Raw genomic sequence first — 21109 nt, 5'->3', positions numbered from 1 at the left:
GAGTCTTTGGTTGTTCTTGTTTCCCAAACACTAGACCATATAATAAACACAAGCTCAGTTTTAGGTCTGAAGAGTGCACTTTCCTTGGGTATAGCATCAAACACAAGGGCTATAAATGCCTCTCTCCAAGTGGCAGAATATACATCTCAAGAGATGTAATATTCAATGAACATCACTTTCCCTTCTCTGTCCACACTCACACTAGCAACTCCACACCAGCTTCCTCCCAATACAATTCCCCATATGTACCTGTACCTGTTGTTCAACCCCATCACACAACTAATAACCAACCACAGCCAGCCAATACCACCAGCCCCGTTTCTAATCCATCACCTATTACTCATCCTGGCACCAATTCTTCACATACAGAACCAGCAGCACCACAGTGAATCCACCAGCAACATCTCAACTTTCAAGCAACACTCACCCTATGGTCACACGTGCAAAAGCAGGTGTACAAACCAAAAGTTTACATCAGTTCTAAAACACCATTGACACTGCAAGAAGCCATGAAAGACCCGAAATGGAATGGAGCCATGAATGTGGAAATAGTGGCGCTCAAGAAAAATGGTACCTACACAGTTGTTCCTCTGCCACCTGGGAAAAGAGCTATAGGGTGCAAATGGGTATACAAAATAAAAGAAAATGCTGATGGTAGTGTTTCCAAACTCAAAGCACGCTTGGTAGCAAAAGGATTTCATCAAGAGTATGGTTTTGATTTTTTTGAAACATTTAGCCCTGTCGTAAAATCTCCAACTATAAGAATTATCATCACCATTGCTCTCTATAATCATTGGGACATCAAACAACTAGATGTGAATAACGCATTCTTGAATGGCGACTTGATTGAAGAAGTCTACATGCAACAACCGCCTGGGTTCGAAGAGCAAGGTCCCAACTTGGTATGTAAACTTCACAAGGCCATTTACGGGTTAAAATAAGCTCCCCGTGCCTGGTTTGACAAATTGAAAACCTCTCTCCTACACTACGGGTTTCACAGTTCCAAAGCAGATGCCTCACTCTTTATCAGGTTTACAACCAATCACACCACCTACATACTCGTCTATGTTGACGACATTCAAATGAAATATCCTTGCTTATTACTCAACTGAATAATCAGTTTTCCCTCAAGGACCTTGGTGACATCAATTACTGTCTAGGCATTCAAGTTACACCCACTGAACATGGACTCCATCTCTCACAGACCAAATACATAACAGATATTATTTGCAAGGCTAAACTGGAATGTGCCAACAGCTTGCCAACACCCATGACAGGTGGAGAAAAACTATCTCGCGTTGGAAGTGATCCTATCAAAGATCCACAACAATATAGGAGTTTAGTTGGTGCACTGCAATATGCAACTCTCACCAGACCAGAAATCGCCTATGAAGTCAACAAGGTCAGCCAATTTATGCATTCTCCTCTCGAGTCCCACTGGAAAACAGTCAAGCGGATACTAAGGTACTTGAAAGGTACTCTTGACTATGGTCTTGACGTGTCTCACTCCTCATCTCTGGATCTGGTAGGGTTCTGTGATGCGGATTGGGCGTCTGACATTGATGACAGACGGTCCACAACTGGCTTTTGCGTGTATCTTGGCTTGAATCTCATCTGCTGGTCATCTAAGAAACAACATACAGTGTCTCGTTCCAGCACAGAGGCCGAATATAGGAGCCTTGCTAGCTTAACTGCTGAACTTACATGGATACAGGCCTTACTCAGTGAATTGAGGATCCAAATACCACGAACTCCAACTATTTGGTGCGATAATCTCAGCACGGTCCTCATGTCTGCAAATCCCATCCTTCACGCACGCACAAAACACATTGAACTCGATCTATACTTCGTTCGAGAAAAGGTCCTGGCCAAAGCACTAATTGTCAAACACACCCCTGCCTATGATCAAACAGCAGATGTATTGACCAAAGCTCTTTCCAACACACGGTTCCTTCTTCTTCGAGACAAACTTAGGATTGTTTCACTCTCTACCCTAAGTTTGAGGGGGGATGTTAAGAGTATAGGATAACTTAGATGCCCTGTTCTGTCTTTAGCTGCATTATGTCCATTCCCTGTTGTCCCTTGAATTTCGGTTGTATTGTTACAACAGTTATGGTTGTTACAGTAGTTATGTTAGTTATAGTCAGTGGGCAGTTTGGTCAATTCATTAGGTGTCTGTACCTATATATAATCTGTACTCTTTCCTTTATTTCAATGTATGAGAAACTATTTTAGATAATTCATTTCTTTTAACACTCAGTTGCTCTTGTCAGACATAAATCTACAGACATGCACTGAGGCTGATATCATTGCAAATGAAGAGAGTGAATTGATAACAGTCGCGAATCAGATGATTACTTCTCAGAGGCACAATAGTGTTACTGGCGAGATTCTATCGGCTAGAAAAATTCTGGACATGCACCTTTCTTTAAGAACCAAGTACTATTGGAAAGAGGAACTGGTTACTGATGTTATGAAGCATTCAGAAGACATGATTTTTAAGAACGTGTCAATAGAATCACTTGTGTACTTTTGGAATATTTGGAAGGACAAGATTGTTGGTGTATTTGAATCTCTTAGATGTCTTGAGACCCCAAAAGTTAATAAGTTCAAAAATTATGGAGAGTTCTGCTTGAACTATTTAGGTGTTTGGAGGGATTTCAGTAATTCGAATCCAATATTTAGTCTCCTATACCCTGAGGCTGAGTGGGCTCAGAATATTGATAAAAGATCATATACTGATCCTGACAGAAAAAATAGAAGAAGATCAGATAGTGGCAAGTTGGCATCTATTGAATTACACCAGTTTGTTTCTGCAGCTCAGAGATATTGGTGTTCAGAGATGCTTTCGGTTGGAGTCATGGTTTTGGACAGACTCCATGGTCTTTATGACTTTCCAATCCAGAATTGTGATGTAATTTTCTACAAAAGCAGGGCTCTTACTCTGATCTATGAGGTTGCAACATTTCTTTTGGATGAAAAACTTCTGAAGCTGAGGCATCATGAGTCTGAGAGTCTGTTAAAGTACATTAGATTTTCTACTGAGAACATAGTTGGTTACATATTCCCGGAGTTGTGGAAACCATTGAGTAAAAACATGATTGTGCTCAGAGGAACTGGCACTACTGAGAGTATGTTGAATCTTGTGATAGCTGAATCTATTAATCTAAGTAATAAGCTCTCTTTTAGACAAATTGGAAGGATTACCATACAACAAATGAGTGCAGTATTGCAGAGAGAAGCGAAGAAATTGACAGAATTGAACAAATGTTTTTGGAGAAATGTGCTTTTCATTATTGTGAGATCAATGATAAGAGGTCCATGATGGAATTTGTTAAAGAGTTTATTTCCATGGATTCAATTCGGAACTTCTTAACTTCATTGTGTTGCTTGGATGAACTATTGCTGTTGGAAGAAGAAAACAAAAATTTCATGGAAGCTGCAAATATTGCCAAGCTAATAGGTGATACGTTACGCAGCGTGGATCTGCTGGAAAAAGCTGGAAAATTTAAAGACTCGGCTAAGCTTATTCTTTACTCGTCAATGTAATGAAGAAGAGCAACATAACTGAACAACTACCACCCTCTTTCTGTGCTGCCCTTAAGAGAGTAAGGAAAAACAACAGTCGAACTATCAAGGTGAATTTGATTGTTGAAGCTTTTAAGAAGATCGACAATCCTATGTTGATCGTGAATTTAATGGAATGTTGTCCGTTCAAGTCATGTCCAGATGCTGCGTACATAAGTGTGAGTTTGAGTAGCTCCAAGAAGGAAATATTAGCAACATTGTTTCCAGATAAAGTTGAGGCCTCAAAGAGCTATGTTGGAGTTGAAGCTGTTATGGAAGCTTGTTCCGAGGGTGAGTTACCATCGTCGAAGGCTTGTCAATCTAGGGAAGTAACAAGTTCCAGTCAAAATTCTGAAATAAAAAATAAGGGAAGTAACAAGTTCAAGGCCTCTAAGGACGAGGTGATGTTTTCGCCAAAGGCTTCTGAGGATGAGGGTCTGTCTTTGTCTAAGGTTTGTGAAGTAGCTACTGAAGCAGCACCAAGTAGCAGTCAAAATGTGGAAAGCAAAAAGCAGAGAGGTAACAAGTCCAAGAAAAACAAGAAGAAATCAAAAGGAAAGAAGAGATAGGCTAAGTAAGTATCTAAAGCAATGAGAGTTCCAAATTCTTATGATGAAACTCGATTTTGTATTTTGTACTACATACCTTTTGAATATGAATACTATTGTGAAACATTTTCTCATTGCAAATGAAAGAAGACTTGTACCTTGTTATCTTAGGAAATCGATATAATTAATTTGGTTTCAGTATATTATATTATGTAAAAACTTGGCCAAATTAATAAGTAATTTGTATGCTGTTTATATAATTGACAATAGAATAAATATACTTCAATTTAAAAATATCATTACATTAATATTTGGTTTTAATATATTATTGTTTATTATGATTAAAAAAAAATTGCATGGTAAAATAAACATGATATATAAGAGTAACTAGTTACTTGGTAATTCATACGATTTGAAAACCATGACGAACATGGAAAATACCAGTTAGTTTGATTAATCCAAGTTTAACTATTCATCTCATTTGAGAATTGATGGATTCTAGTTCTAGTGCATGCCAAAACATAGATTCTTCAAGTTCAACTATAGCAACTAAGCCAGAGTACATTTACATTGGCAACTACATTTACATTCTCTTATTAACAAATGAACAAATGCATATGTCAATAGTGGCTCCCACATGACATGACCCACCTGAAATGAGTTGCCAAAATGTTATAAGCTATTCATATTTGAGGTACAAAAATCCAATATGAGAATAGGATCAACTTGACTCATACATACTCATAGTAACTCCTAATGTCCCACTTGTTCAATGACACCATTAACAGACAGAACAAGTTCTTATGATTCGTTTTTTTTAGTACTAATTAAGTTTATAATAGAAATTGTACAAATGAAAAATCCTTCTCGATTGAAGTGGGTTTCTTTGATATAATCCTAGAAATTAATCAAGTAAAAGATAGAGAAGTACCACGCCATACCTATTTCAACCGAAACCCTTGTCTTGAATAATAATCGCCAAGTTCGAAATCTTCCAAAACTCTCACATCTTATAAAATACTATTTTTTTAATATTGTAGTTTATTATTTACCTCTTATAAAATACTTAAAATACTAAAAGATATTCAAATAGTAGTTACTATATTGTTATTCTTGTCTCATTTATTTGTTGAACTATGCAATTAAATAAGTAATAAATTTTTAATTAGTTCTATTTTCAATAATGAATTTTATTTTGTTAAGCGCTAACAACACTGCTCATTATCTTGCTCGTAGTGCTTGGATGAGTTTTTAAAAACTCTTAAGATCGCTCACTACACAAAACAATATTTGTTATATTTTTTCTTATTTAATATTTATGTATGGTAACAAATTTTTTTGTCACAATTTTGAGGCGGTGAGGGTTTGGGGCCCGAGGCGCACGCTTGGCTCACCTACCCTCAAGGCCAGCCCTATTTTCTGTCAAACTCTACAATATTTACAGACATACTAAATAACATTTATGTTGTTGATCTTATGTGTGGTACCACAAATTATTTTCCAAATTAAGGTTACAAGCTTCTCTTTGATGATACATAAAAGAGGAATTGTGTCATGTCATATTGATATTGTAAGGAAATAAAAATGACAGAGTTACAGGTCAAGTTATTTATTAACTAACATTACTATAAAATTATGTGATATTATTGTTCATTAACACAAATAAGGTATCAAACGAAAAAAATAAAACATGATGAGAAAACTAAGAGTACATAAAGTTGCAGGTTTTCAATCTTTGACATTCATTGTGTTATTGAGAATAATCTAGTTAATATAGACATGGATACTCTAGCTCGGTTTGCTTTATCGTTACATATGAATATAATCAATAAACATGCCTAGATCTATGTCGACATTAATTCCACATATAAATCCAAATTTTGAATCTTTTTCCCCTCAACAAAATACTTAACAAATGAGAACATATATATCATGCTATCTCTACACACACATAATAAATAAAATAAAAAAAAAAAAGGAAAACACATAAGTTAAACCCAAAATTAATCATAATAAAATGAAATACATTTTAAGAATGGTAACAAAAAGAACGCACACCTAGACAACCCAGTTGGAATGTCACCATCCAAAACTACTTGAAAGGAATTACTACATACTTCTCACAACATAAGGCATTGTAGAGAAATCTATGTCGCCATGTTCATAAAATCTAAGCACGACCAACTAAGAAGGTAGCAACATACGAAATGACTCCACTGCTACCAATGCAAGATGATTCTTATTGTCACATATCAATGAATATTATATGCATTGCAAAACCCATTATCATCTTAGCAACAAGATGTTTGCAGTTGATAATTCTTGAATAAAGAGTTATTTGTCATGTTTTTTTTAACTTAATTTGTGTGTATTTTGTTTATTTTTTAGGTCTTTTCTTTCCTTTCAGTGTTATTTTGTATTTTTGTGTTCTTTTGGATAATTTAGAGTTGTTAGTGATAATTATAAGTTTTATTTGAGTTTTGGTATTTTTTAGGTCTTTTCTTTCCTTTTAGTATTATTTTATATGTTTGTGTTCTTTTGGGTAATTTAGATTTGTTAGTGATAATTACAAGTTTTATTTGAGTTTTAGTGAAGAAAAGAGTTTAATAGAGAAAATAAAAGATTTTGCTAAAATTTTGCAGGAATTTTGCTGTAGCAAAAGTAGCAGTGAATGTTGAAATTAATGTAGAAAAAAGATGACGTGACAATTCATTAATTGATGTGGCGAAAATTAGCTGAGGTAGCATGAATACATGTGGATTGTGGCTAATTTATGAAGAAATTTCTAGAAAATTCATAAGGCACGTGTGGAATTAATTTTATGAAATATATTTTTGTGAAAAAAGAGGGATAATGTTACCTAGCCTCCATTACACCATTTGGGGGAACACAGTTTCTTAGCAGTCACCATTATTGAAACTAGTAAGGGAATGAAGAAAAAGAAAAAGAATAAGAAGAAAATGAGTGCACAAGAAAGAAGGAAGAAGGAGGAGCCATCCATATTGTTTCTTCTACTGCTTTAATTCTTGGGAATTTTTTAGTTTTATACGAAAATGATAAAATAATTCTACAAATACTATTAGCTAAAATAATACACAATTATTGAGGCATTTATACCGAAATCATAAAAATAAAGCCATCAAATCATGAAAACACCCTGCCATTCTAGTTTCAAGTTTCTTTTTTTTTTTTGCTGATTTGTTTTTTTTTTTGGTTATCTCCTCTGTTGTCTTTTTGTTTATTATATATATATTTTTTCTTTCCTATTAATCTTTCTAAAAAAAATATTAGTTTCACTAAATAAAAAAATACCAATTATTTTATTTTAGCTCATATTATTACAATTTATTTTTCGAGACAATTATTTTAATATGTGAAAAATATAAATATTTGCTATCACAAAAAATAATGATCCAAATAAAAAGTATAATTTGTTTTATATATATTCATATATTTGAGCATTAACATTAGGCACCAGTAACTGTAGTGCTAATACCACCATGAGGTAACTTTTTTTATTAATGATTAGTGATATTTCACAAAAATTATTAAATTAAAATCTTTAAGGCCCAATTTTTAATTGCAATAACATATCACACCTTATACGTAATAGTTAGACATCACTACCATTTCCTTTTATATTATGTTAACTAAAGAATAATTAAACTGTTAATTTAAGTAAAAATTAATTAATTATACCAACTAACTTCACAAAATATTATATTTTATTATTATTATTTTCATATTTAAAAGTAACCATGTATTGTTGTTTAAGATAGCTTCACATTCTTTCAGTAACTTTTGTTACCTTTAAACATGTGTGATAAAATTACAGAGTTAGGATAAAGTACACTTAATATCAAAATTAATAAAGTCAATTTTTTTAATATTAACGATTCTAATATTAAGATACTATTTGGTTTCTTTATAAATTTTTTTAGGAATTTATCAGAACTGTTTCAATAATATAAACTCATTTAAAATACTATTATGTAACTTTTAAATATCAAATTAGAAAAAAAAAATTGTAATCTATTAAAGTTCGTTAAATTTTATAGTTTGATTACTTTTTTGTTAACAAAATATAAAATAAACTAAAAGTTTACTTTTTATTTCAATCATTTTTCTAGATTCAGCAAAGAAATATATGATTTTCATATATTAAAATGATCATCTTAAGAAAGTAGGTCGTGATGATATTGAGCTCAACCAACTAACGATGTGATGTAAAAAAAAGAGATAAGTGGATATACTTTTATAAAAATTTATTGAAATTGCTATATAAAAGAAGTGTATGTAAATTACAATATAAAGGTTACTCTTGTTATGAAATATTAGTATTATGTAATATTATAATTTAGAGAAAGAAAATAGAGAAGAGATGAGAATTTTCTGAGTGTTTTATTCCAATAGGTGATCTCCTATTTATACACATACAAGAGTCAAATATTAAGAAACTAAGAGAAAGGGAAACTAAGAAAAAGGGAATGTTGATTACATTAATGGTAATAAATAAAAGATTTGGACATCCACATAATTAATACTATTTATAACACTCCCCCTTGGATGTCCATAATAACTGCCTCATTAAAAACCTCGCCGAGAAAACCCAGTGGGACAAAACTCGGTCAAGGAAAAAAGAGTGCAGTATGAAATTACTCCCCCTCATTTTGGCATTCGTGGAGATCCTTTAATCGACGCATTCCAATCTTGTGAACCATCTTCTCAAAAGTTGATGTTGGTAATGACTTCGTGAATAAGTCTGCAAGATTATCGCTTGATCGAATTTGTTGAACATCGATATCACCATTTTCTTGAAGATTGTGTGTAAAGAAGAATTTTGGTGAAATATGTTTAGTTCTGTCTCCTTTAATGTACCCTCCTTTAAGTTGAGCGATGCAAGCAGCATTATCTTCATAGAGAATTGTTGGTACTTCTTTATTAGATGTTAATCCACATGTTCCTCGAATATGTTGTGTCATTGATCTTAACCAAACACATTCTCGACTTGCCTCGTGAATTGCAAGTATCTCAGCATGATTTGAGGAAGTAGCCACCAAAGTTTGCTTTGTTGATCGCCAGGATATAGCAGTGTCACCGCAAGTGAACAAATAGCCAGTTTGAGATCTGGCTTTATGTGGATCAGATAAATATCCTGCATCTGCGTAGCCAATAAGTTGTGACCCACAATTATTAGAATAGAATAATCCTTTATCAATAGTACCCTGGAGATAACGGAGTATGTGCTTAATCCCTTTCCAATGTCTATATGTTGGAGCAACTAAATCTTGCTAATAAATTGACGGAGAAAGCTATATCAGTCTTGTACAATTAGCAAGATACATCAATGCTCCTATTGCACTAAGATATGGTACTTCTGGACCAAGGAGCTCTTCATGTTCTTCTCTAGGTCGAAAAGGATCTTTTTCTACATCAAGTGACCTAACTACCATTGGGCTACTCAATGGGTGTGATTTATCCATATAAAATCGTCTCAAAATCTTTTCAGTATAAGTTGACTGATGAATGAAAATTCCACATTTTAAATGCTCAATTTGTAGACCAAGACAAAATTTTGTTTTTCCTAAATCTTTCATTTCGAACTCTTTCTTTAGATATTCCACAGCTTCTGAAAGTTTTTCAGGTGTTCCAATAATATTCAAATCATCAACATATACAGCAATGATAACAAACTCAGGACTTGAACTTTTTATAAAAACACATGGGCAAATAGGATCATTTTTATATCCTTCTTTTAATAAATATTCACTAAGTCGATTGTACCACATGCGTCCTGATTGTTTTAATCCATACAATGATCTTTGTAATTTAATTGAGCACATTTCTCGATTGCTTGAATTATATGCATCAGGCATCTTAAATCCTTCAGGGATCTTCATGTAAATATCACTATCTAGTGATCCATATAAATAAGCTGTGACTACATCCATTAATCGCATATCGAGTTTTTCACTCACAGCCAAGCTAACCAAGTATCTTAATGTTATTGCATCCACCACAGGAGAATATGTCTCCTCATAATCAATACCTGGCCTTTGAGAAAAACCTTGAGCTACAAGTCTTGCTTTGTATCTCACAACTTCATTTTTCTCATTTCTTTTACGTAAACATACCCATTTGTATCCAACGGGTTTCACACCTTCAGGTGTTTGGACTATAGGTCCAAATACTTTGCGTTTAGCAAGTGAATTCAATTCTGCTTGAATTGCTTCTTTCCATTTTGGCCAATCTTTTCTATTTTGACATTCTTTGATAGATTTAGGTTCAAGATCCTCGTTTTCATTCATAATTTCTAGCGCTACATTATAAGCAAAAATATTGTCGACAATTACTTCGAGTCGGTTCCATTCTTTTCTTGTATTGACATAATTTATTGAGATCTCATTATTGCTAATATTTTCAGGTACCTGAATCTCTTCAAGAGATTTGTTTATGTCAACATCTTCCTCGAAATTTTCAGCCTCTTCATTAGGGCCATCTTGATTATTTGCTCCCTTTCTTTTTCGAGGATTTTTATCTTTGGAACCGACTGGTCTACCACGTTTCAAACGTGCTTTAGAATCATTAATTAATTGTCCTTCTGGGACTTCAATTCGAATTGGAGCATTTTCAGCTGGAATATGTGATTTTGTAATTTTCTTTGGGTCAGTGAATGCATTTGGTAATTGATTTGCAATATTTTGCAAATAAATTATTCTTTGAACTTCAAGTTCACATTGATTTGTACGAGGATCAAATTGAGATAATGATTGTGCATTCCATATAATTTCTTTTTCCAGCTGTTTCTTTTCCCCTCCCCCTAAAGCTGGGAAACTTGTCTCATCAAAATGACAATCAGCAAAACGTGCTGTAAATACATCTCCAGTTGTGGGTTCGAGATATTTAATGATAGATGGAGATTCATACCCAACATATATTCCCAGCCTCCTTTGAGGACCCATCTTTGTTCGTTGTGGTGGAGCAATCGGAACATATACTGTACAACCAAAGATTCTTAGATGGGAAATATTTGGCTCCTGACCAAAAGCCAATTGTACTGGGGAGAATTTGTGATATGATGTTGGCCTAATGCGTACAAGTGCCGCAGCATGTAAAATAGCATGTCCCCAAGCTATAATTGGGAGTTTTGTTCTCATAAGTAATGGTCTTGCGATTAATTGGAGGCGCTTAATAAATGATTCTGCTAGACCATTTTGTGTATGTACATGAGCAACAGGATGTTCAACATTTATCCCTATTGACATACAATAATCATTAAAAGCCTGTGATGTAAATTCACCAGCATTATCAAGGCGGATTGTCTTGATTGCATAGTCTGGGAATTGTGCTCGTAATCGGATTATTTGAGCAAGCAATCTTGCAAATGCTACATTACGAGTAGATAATAAGCAAACATGTGACCATCTAGTTGATGCATCTATCAATACCATAAAATATCTGAATGGTCCACATGGTGGGCAAATAGGCCCACATATGTCGCCCTGAATTCGTTCAAGAAATCCAGGGGATTCAATTCCAACCTTTACCGGTGAGGGCTTAATGATTAACTTTCCTTGAGAACAAGCAGCACATGAGAACTCACTGGATAAAAGAATCTTTTGGTTCTTCAATGGATGACCATGTGAGTTCTCTATTATTCTACGCATCATAATTGAACCGGGATGGCCTAACCGGTCATGCCAAATAACAAATAAATTTTTCTGGTTTGCGAACTTCTCGTTCACAATAACATGAGTTTCTATTGTACTTATACGTGTAACGTACAAACCTGAAGACAAACCAGGTAATTTTTCTATTATGCATTTTTTTCTTGAAACAATAGATGTAATGCAAAGATATTCAAAATTATTTTCATCTATTGTCTCAATATGATATCCATTACGACGTATATCTTTGAAACTCAACAGATTCCTTTTTGATTTGGTGGATAATAAGGCATCATCTATAATAATTTTTGTTCCTCTAGGCATCAATATAATGGCTCTTCCAGAGCCTTCAATTAAATTTGCAGTGCCTGATATTGTATTAACATTTGCCTTCATTCTTGATAAATTTGAAAAATATTTATCACTTCTGAGTATTGTATGAGTGGTTGCGCTATCCACCAAACACATATCATCACCATTATTTGTAGAATCATGTATAGAATGACAAATGTCCATTACTTCATTAACAAAAAAAACATAATAAGTTCAAAATATAAATGCTTAAATAATAAAAGTTCATTACATAAATATGCCAAATAAAATAAACACCTTAAAGTAAATAAATGATAATAATAAAAAAAAACATAACAAAGAAAAGTGACTAATTGTGGACATTCCCATCTCCATTATCGATATTCATGTTGTTATTAATGAGATCTTCATTAAAAAAATCTGCAACATCTAAGTGCGTAATATCCAAAGGCTCTTTGAGAAAACCATCATCTTGATAGGCAAAATTTGCTTCTATTTTCTCCTTTCCTTTCACAGATGCTTGATAAAGATCAGCAAGGTGTTTTGCCGTACGACAAGCACGTGCCCAGTGTCCTTTTATTCCACATCTGGAACATAAATTTTCAGAATTTCTATGATTATTATTTTGAGGACCTTTTCGCTTGTTCTCAGTAGTTGTGCTTTTCATTGGAGTATATGAATTTTTATTTTGACCATTACGATGCCAAACATTGCTTCGACCGCGATCGCGACCTCGACCGCGACTTTGATTATGGTCACGACTACGTCTATTACTTCGATTATGATCGAGACTACGACTATGATTATGATTGTCAGCAATTGTAGCATTCACTTCAGGGAATGGAGCAGACCCAGTTGGGCGAGATTCATGATTTTTCATCAAAAGTTCATTATTCTGCTCAGCTACTAGAAGGCATGAAATCAATTCTGAATATTTTTTAAAATTTCGCTCTCTATATTGCTGCTGCAGGAGCACATTAGAGGCATGAAAAGTAGTATATGTTTTTTCTAACATTTCATAGTCAGTAACTTTTTCTCCACACAACATTAATTTAGAAGTGATATTAAACATTGCAGAGTTATAATCACTTACTGATTTAAAATCTTGCAACCTCGGGTGCAACCAATCATTCTTAGCCTTTGGCAATATGACAGTTTTTTGATGGTCATATCTTTCTTTCAAATTTTGCCAAAGCACAAGAGGATCTTTTACGGTTAAATATTCAGATTTTAACCCCTCATGGAGATGATGGCGAAGGAAAATCATAGCCTTGGCCTTATTTTGTTTTGTTTCAGTATTTTGATCTTTGATGGTGTCTCCAAGACCCATAGCATCTAAATGGATTTCAGCATCAAGAATCCATGACAAATAGTTTTTTCCAGAAATATCAAGTGCCACAAAATCAAGTTTTGCAAGGTTTGCCATGGATAAAACTATATCAATATAAAGTGTAAATTATTAGACATATACATAAACTTTGAAAAAATACAACAAAATATAGTACAATATAGAATAAGATAATAAGATTAAACAATATAATATGATAAACAAATCAACACACATATATAATATATAAGCATCTATATAGATATATATAAGCATAGACATATATTGTATAAATATTAATTCATTAAAAAAAATAGCTAACTCGAATGTGTTTCAGTCAGATGAGTATATATATACATATATATATTTAGTGTATCATGACTTTGAAGCAATTCGAGATCACATAACAAAAATATTGTTATACCTTGGTTAGAGGCTCGTGCTGATAACGTGTTATGAAATATTAGTATTATGTAATATTATTGTTGCTCCTAAAATCGCCCAATGTACGTGGACCAATCAGGAAGGGACACGTGGATCAAATTACTTGGGAAGAACTGCTAAGTCTTTGTATGACACCAGGAAGCATTATTCGCATGGGTCCCGGATGATGCACCCGGAGTACAAGGTACTCCCGGAAGAGAGCATAGCTTAAAGGCACTCCGGGATGCGTCAGGTCTCTCCCGAGACATCAAGTCGCATTTAATGCTGCATGGGAGGAAGCGTGTTGGGACTGTAACACGCAATAAAGTCTGACGGCACATCCCCCAAACAGCAGCGCTACAGTAATGATCATTTAAGTCTAGCGACGGCTACTCTGCGAAGAGTCACGTCAATCATAAGACAAAAAGGACATTCTCCATAAAAACCCTACAGCACCTAGGGATTTGACCATGCATCACCCATGGTATATTCATCGGAAATGCCCAACTTTATGGATACTTACAGACACATGTGTAAGTAAAATTCTAGGGATTACCCCACCAAAACACTATAAATACCCCCTCAAAGCTCATTTAATGGGGTCGGAGAATCTTGGCTGCTTAAGAGCAAACAGAGAAAAAACTCACCAAGAACATTCTTTGTATTAAAGAGAGAAACATTCTCCCAAGTGTAGAATCTGTATTAAAGATATCCATAAATATCAGTGGCTCGTGGACTAAGGCTCATTAACGCCCCAACCACGTAAAAAGTCTTCATCTCGCTTTCTTACAGCTCATTATTATATTCATATTTTATTAGTTGCCGAAAACCTCGGTCAACATTTTGGTGCTTTCATTGAGAGCTGAGGAAAGCTGCTTCACAACAAGCATTTAACTTCACAACAATGGTGGAGACAAGAGCTACACGTCACCCTCGCCCTCTAGAAGACGCTCAAGATCCCAATGAAGAGGATGTAGCCTCAAGGGCAGCAGAGGAGTCCGAGGAAGAAGTTCCAGATGAAAACCACGAGGAACACCTCGACGAATACGCTTACGATGATGGAAGCTACCAAGAGCTGGTGCTCCTCAGACAAAAAGCCATCGATCACGAAGCTGAGATCGAAGCTCAGAAAGCGCAAAATCAAAAGATGCACGAGGTGATGCTGGCCATGCAAAAAGCCATGGAGGCAGCTGGCATTCACGTGCATCCCAAGGCAATGGCCGCTGGACTCGATGGGGAGCCAGCTACGTCTTCGCCCAATTCCCAGCAGCAAAGGCCTAGGGAACCTAGCCCTATAAGGCACCCTGCTGAGGAAAACCAAACAAAAAACCCTACTTCTGCCCCTGGTCGAAAGAAAAAGGCGCAGGATCCGCGTAAGGTCCGCTCAGATTTCCCTAAAGGGAAAGGTCCGCAGAGGGGCAAGCCCCAAAGAGGGAGTCTTGGCCCTCAGGATCGAGGGGACCGAAAAGCGTTTCCGTGCACCGAGGAACCGGGGTAGAGGCGCAGGAGGACAGAGATGTCCACCCGTCGATTTGAGAAATCAAATCAATGGAAATCAAGGTGACCTCCGGATCACCTTGATCAAAAAAGATACGGACCCGAAGTCTCCTCGGGTGCGTAAACGAAGGGATTATGGCGAGCTTGCCATCCTTCGAAAAGATATTGCCCGAGTCTCCGGAGGCGAAGGGAGATGACTCCGACTCGGATAGTGAGGACCGGAGCCCCGTGCCAAGCATATCCCTGGAGGCGGAGCTCCCTAAAAACTTCAAAATGGCCGAAATGGCGGCGTATACTGGGAACTCCGACCCCAGTGATCACCTGTCACGATTCAACCGAGTCATGACAGTCATGCGGGTCAGCAATGACGCCAAATGCCTATGCTTCCCCCTCACTCTGAGCGGTTCGGCGGAGGAGTGGTTCAAGAAACTAGAACCAGGATCGGTGGGATGTTGGAACAAACTCCAAACCAACTTCCGGAGACAATTTGTCGCCGCCAGGAAGGTCAATTTGGAGGTTAGTGCCTTGACTAACATCAAGCAACTACCCACCGAGACCTTGAAGAATTACATCAAGAGGTTCCGAGAGGAGGCCTAGAAGACCAAGAAGGTTGACGACGGACAACAGCTTGCGCTTCTCCAAGCGAATCCGTCTTGGGACTCCCTTCTGGAACGAATTACAGCAAGAAGGCGCTGCTAGCCTTCAGGACTTCCAGAAGCGAGTGCAAAAATATATTAACCTCGAAGAAGCCCAGATCGTGGCTTACGGAGGCTATTATCCCACCGGGATAGCAGGGTACATGCCAGGAGTATCGCCCTCGGGTACTGTCCCGACCGCGACCCCTCCGGTTAGTGGCATACAGTTTTCTGCCACTCCCGGGTACAACCAAGGCCAAGCTCTGCCCCCGGCATCTTCCCATTACGGCAATCCGTCCGGGGTGAATGGACGGGCTCCTTCACAGGCTGCCCCAACCGCTAGCTTAACAGGCCCTACTCAAGGGTCTAGAAGCAAGAGGTCTTCCAAGGGCAGCACCCGAACGGGAGAGAAGCGCCAAAAGAAGGGGTACACACCCCAATACACCCAGTACACAGAGCTCACGGACTCTCAGGAACGTGTCTATTTTGCCACAAGGCAGAATACGCATTACCGGAGACCCCAGCCATTGTACAGGGACAGCTCCCGGAGAGATCCGAGCAAAAGGTGCGAATATCACAACGACATCGGCCACAGCACCAACGAGTGTAAAAATCTCAAAGATGAGATTGAGAATCTGATCCGGTTGGGCCACCTCTATGAGTGGATCAAGAATAGGTTACCCCACCTTAACCCGGGGCAGGTGGCCGGGGGCATGCCTTCGGGAACACCAGGGGGTACAGCAGGAGTATTGCCTCCAGCTGCTCCCGCAGGTGACACCCAGCATATACCCGGACTACCGCCTCGGCCTAATGGACGGGTAGCCATGATCTCCGGAGGTCCCCATATCGGAGGAAACACTCGAAAGGAGCGAAAGAGATATGCCGAGGCCGCAAGGCACAGTGAGGTGTGGGAGGTCACTCAACTCCCAGCTCAAAGGCCTCGGCTAATGGACCAACCCATAACGTTCACGGAAGAAGACGCCAAGACGGTGCGTTTTCCTCATCACGACCCGCTGGTCATAGAGACCCCCATTGCAAATAAAGTGGTGGCCAGGGTCCTGATTGATAATGGAAGTTCCGTGAACTTGCTCTTCAAAGAGGCCTTCACTGCGATAGGGTTGACCGACCGGGACCTCTCTCCTAGCGGATCGCAGCTCACAGGGTTTAACGGGACAACTCTAATCCCGATGGGAAAAGTCAGGCTCCCAGTTACCCTGTGCCCGGACACTCCACAGAGCACGTTTAAGTATTGCACCTTCGTGGTGGTAGACTGTCCAACAGCCTACAACGCAATCTTAGGCCGACCGGCCCTCGTCGACTTTGGTGCAATAACTTCTATCCGACACCTATGCCTAAAATTTCCTACCCAGGAAGCCGGAGTCGGAACGGTGAGGGGAAACCAAGGAGAGGCCAGGCAATGTTACAACGTTGCCACCCACTTGCCAGTGCTCATGGTCCGGGGGCCCCCGAGTAGAGAAGGCCGAAGAAGACGAGTTGGATCCTCGTATAGGATCCGAAAGGGTCGTAGAACCAATGGAGGACGTCGAAGAGATACCAGTGTGCGACGACGACTCCACCAAAGTACTCCGGATAGGGAGAGGCCTAGATCCGGAGGAAAAGGATAAAATAATAAAAACACTGAAGGGCGCCATTGATGTTTTTGCATGGCGCCAAGAGGACATGACCGGCATCAGCCCTCATGTCATCACCCATGTCCTCAACGTCAACCCGGACATGCCTCCTATACAACAAAAGAGACGCCCGCTCGACTCGGCGAAAGCCGAGGCCTTAGAGAAAGAGGTGGATAAACTTTTGTCCAATAGCATGATCCGCGACGTATACTATCCGGAATGGCTAGCCAATCCGGTCCTGGTGCCCAAGCCAAACGGGACTTGGCGGGTTTGCATAGATTTCACAGATCTAAACAAAGCCTGCCCAAAGGACTGCTTTCCGCTGCCCAGGATTGACCAGATGGTGGACGCCACCTCCGGATTCAAACTGCTATCTTTCATGGATGCCTATGCTGGGTACAATCAAATAAAGATGCATACGGCAGACCAGGAGTGCACTAGCTTCAGGACCGATAAGGGGGTATACTGTTACCTAGTCATGCCTTTCGGACTGAAAAACGCCGGAGCAACCTATCAAAGAATGGTTAACCGGATGTTTAAAAGCCTCCTGGGACGAAACATGGAAGTATATGTAGACGACATGCTCGTCAAATCCAAAGCATGCAATAGCCATGCAAACGACTTAGAAGAATGTTTCGAAGTCGTCCGGAGATACGGCATGAAGCTCAATCCGAAGAAGTGTACCTTCGGAGTCAAGTCGGGAAAATTCCTGGGCTTCATAGTCAGCCAAAGGGGGATTGAGGCGAACCCGGAGAAAATCCAAGCTCTCTTGGACATGCCGTCCCCCAAGAAACATAAGGACGTGCAAAGTTTGACCGGAAAGGTGGCCGCGTTGAGCCGTTTTATCTCACGATCCACGGACAAGTGCATACCCTTCTTCAACATACTGAAGAAATGCCAAAAGTTCGAATGGACGGACGAATGCGAAGAGGCATTCAAAAGGCTAAAAGACCATATGGCCAAACCTCCTATCCTATCAAAGCCCGTCCTTGGAGAAGACTTGTTCCTTTACTTGGCGGTCTCCGAACATGCGGTCAGTGCTGCATTGGTCCGGGAGGAAGAAAAGATCCAGCATCCCGTGTACTATGTTAGTAAACGCATGATAGGGGCCGAGACAAGGTACCCGGTCATTGAAAAGCTAGTATTCTGCCTCCTGATGGCATCGCGGAAGTTGAGACCATACTTCCAAGCCCATCCAATCAGAGTTTTGACCAATCATCCACTCCGGCAAGTCCTCCAGAAACCTGAAGCCTCCGGAAGACTCCTCAAATGGGCAATGGAACTGAGTCAGTTTGACTTGCATTACGTGCCCCGGATTTCTGTAAAAGGCCAAGCCTTGGCAGACTTCATCACCGAATGTAATGAAGCCGAGGCAACAGCCAATACTCCGGAGCCACCCATCCCCACTTGGAGAGTATTCGTGGATGGAGCTTCAAACGAAAACGGTTCGGGAGCCGGAGTGGCTATGATATCACCCACTGGGTTGCGGCTCCAGGCAGCACTCCGATTCAACTTCACAGCTTCGAATAATGAAGCCGAGTATGAGGCCCTGATAGCAGGACTAAAATTGGCTAAAGCTGTAGGAGCCAAGAGGGTGGAAATCTACAGTGATTCCCAGCTGGTCGTAAACCAAGTATCCGGAGAATACCAAACCCGCGGCGAAAGAATGGCCGCATACGTAACAATAGTCCGAGAACTGCTCCACGAGTTCACGGACTATAAAATAGAAAGAATCCCCCGAGAAAAGAACGCTCATGCGGACTGTCTGGCTAAGTTAGCCTCGGATAGTGAGATCGAAGAGCTGGGGGTAGTACCCGTGGAACGCTTGGCAGAGCCAAGCATCAAAGTAAAAGAGACCACACAAACGGTTGGGCAAGAACCCAGCTGGATGGTCCCCATCATAAAATACATAACCACAGGTGAGTTGCCCCAAGAGAGGGCACTGTCTCGAAAGATTCGATGTCGGGCTCATCGTTATGTAATGATGGATCAAATTCTCTACCGAAGAGGACTCAGCATGCCTTATTTAAGGTGTGTATCGGACCATGAAGCTAGACAAATCATGCTGGAGGTCCACGAAGGGTTCTGTGGAGATCATACGGGAGGACCCAGCCTCTCAAAGAAAATATTGAGGCAGGGATACTTCTGGCCAACAATGAAAAAAGATTGTATAGACTATGTCCAAAAGTGTGACTCGTGCCAAAGGTACGCGAACATACCGAGAGCTCCTCCAAATGAGATCACGCTGATGACAAGCCCCTGGCCCTTCGCGGTCTGGGGCATAGATCTCATCGGGTCTCTACCTACGGGAAAAGGAGGAGTAAAGTATGCAATAGTAGCAGTAGACTACTTCACCAAATGGACAGAGGCTGAGCCTATGAAGACAATAACCGCTAAGAAGGCGTTGGACTTTGTTGTCAAAAACATAGTGTGTCGATACGGCTTACCTCACAAAATAGTCTCAGACAATGGAAAGCAATTTGATTGCGAGGAATTTACTGACTTTTGCAACCGACACGGAGTAGTGAAAAGCTTCTCCGCGGTAGCCCGGCCTCAAACAAACGGCCAGGCGGAGGCAGTCAATAAAATCCTAAAGGTCACCTTGAAAAAGAAGCTGCTGGCTTGTAAAAATAACTGGCCTGAAGAATTGCCAAGGGTATTGTGGGCCTACCGGACGACCCCCAGAACCACAACCGGTCATTCGCCGTTCTCAATGGCATACGGTTGTGAAGCAATGGTCCCGGTGGAAACATTATTCCCATCCCACAGGAGAACGACTTATGATCCGGCCACCAATCAGGCCCTGCTCCAAGAAGCTCTGGATCAAGTCGAAGAACTCCGGGATGAGTCCCAAATACGGATGGCCGCTTATCAAAAGAAGGTGACCAAGTATTTTAACTCCAAGGTTAAAAACAGAAAATTCGCTATCGGTGACATGGTCCTAAGAAGGGTCTTCCCAGCCACCCAAGAACCCGGAGTGGGGGTACTTGGACCAAATTGGGAAGGACCATATGAAATCGAGGACGAAATCGGCTCTGGCACTTACAAACTGAAAAGAATGGACGGAACTACTGTCCCAAGAGCCTGGAATGCCGATCACCTCAGAAAATACTACCAGTAGCGAATTAAACTTAGCTTTTGTTCAAAGGGTTTGTACCGTCCAAATGTATGCCTCCTCTATATTAAATAAAACTGAGTGCCTTAAAAACAAAGTTTCTATGCCACTCAGAGGGGTACTAGGGTATACCGCACGGACAAACAAAAACAAGCTAAGTAAAATATCCTGACCCAAAGGGCAGGTCAAGCTAAGTAAAACATCCTGACCCAAAGGGCGAGGGTTAAGCTAAGTAAAATATCCTGACCCAAAGGGCAGGTCAAAAACATGCGCAAAAATAAAAGGCGTAAGTATGAAATCCTGAGCCAAAGGACAGGTTGAAATATATAAAGTGTGGAAAAAAGATCGCACATATATATAAATAAAAAAAAAATAAAATAAAATATC

The 21109-nt window shown here is 39.1% G+C and overlaps 1 protein-coding gene across 1 annotated transcript; it reads left to right on the top strand.

Moving 5' to 3' along the window:
* Positions 1-1699: 1699 nt before the first annotated feature.
* Positions 1700-3325, top strand: LOC133031492 (uncharacterized). Its single transcript, XM_061105002.1, has one exon. It carries the CDS (start codon positions 2351-2353, stop codon positions 3323-3325), a length of 975 nt encoding a protein of 324 aa, XP_060960985.1. The 5' UTR covers positions 1700-2350.
* The last annotated feature ends 17784 nt before the right edge of the window (positions 3326-21109 follow it).

This window comes from Cannabis sativa, chromosome 9, assembly GCF_029168945.1.
Source record: "Cannabis sativa cultivar Pink pepper isolate KNU-18-1 chromosome 9, ASM2916894v1, whole genome shotgun sequence".
Taxonomy (NCBI): Eukaryota; Viridiplantae; Streptophyta; class Magnoliopsida; order Rosales; family Cannabaceae; genus Cannabis; species Cannabis sativa.
This window is presented reverse-complemented; position numbering and strand designations above follow the sequence as displayed.

Excerpts from the sequence above, each read along its gene's own strand:
- LOC133031492 (XM_061105002.1), top strand. The coding sequence starts at position 2,351 with ATGATTACTTCTCAGAGGCACAATAGTGTTACTGGCGAGATTCTATCG.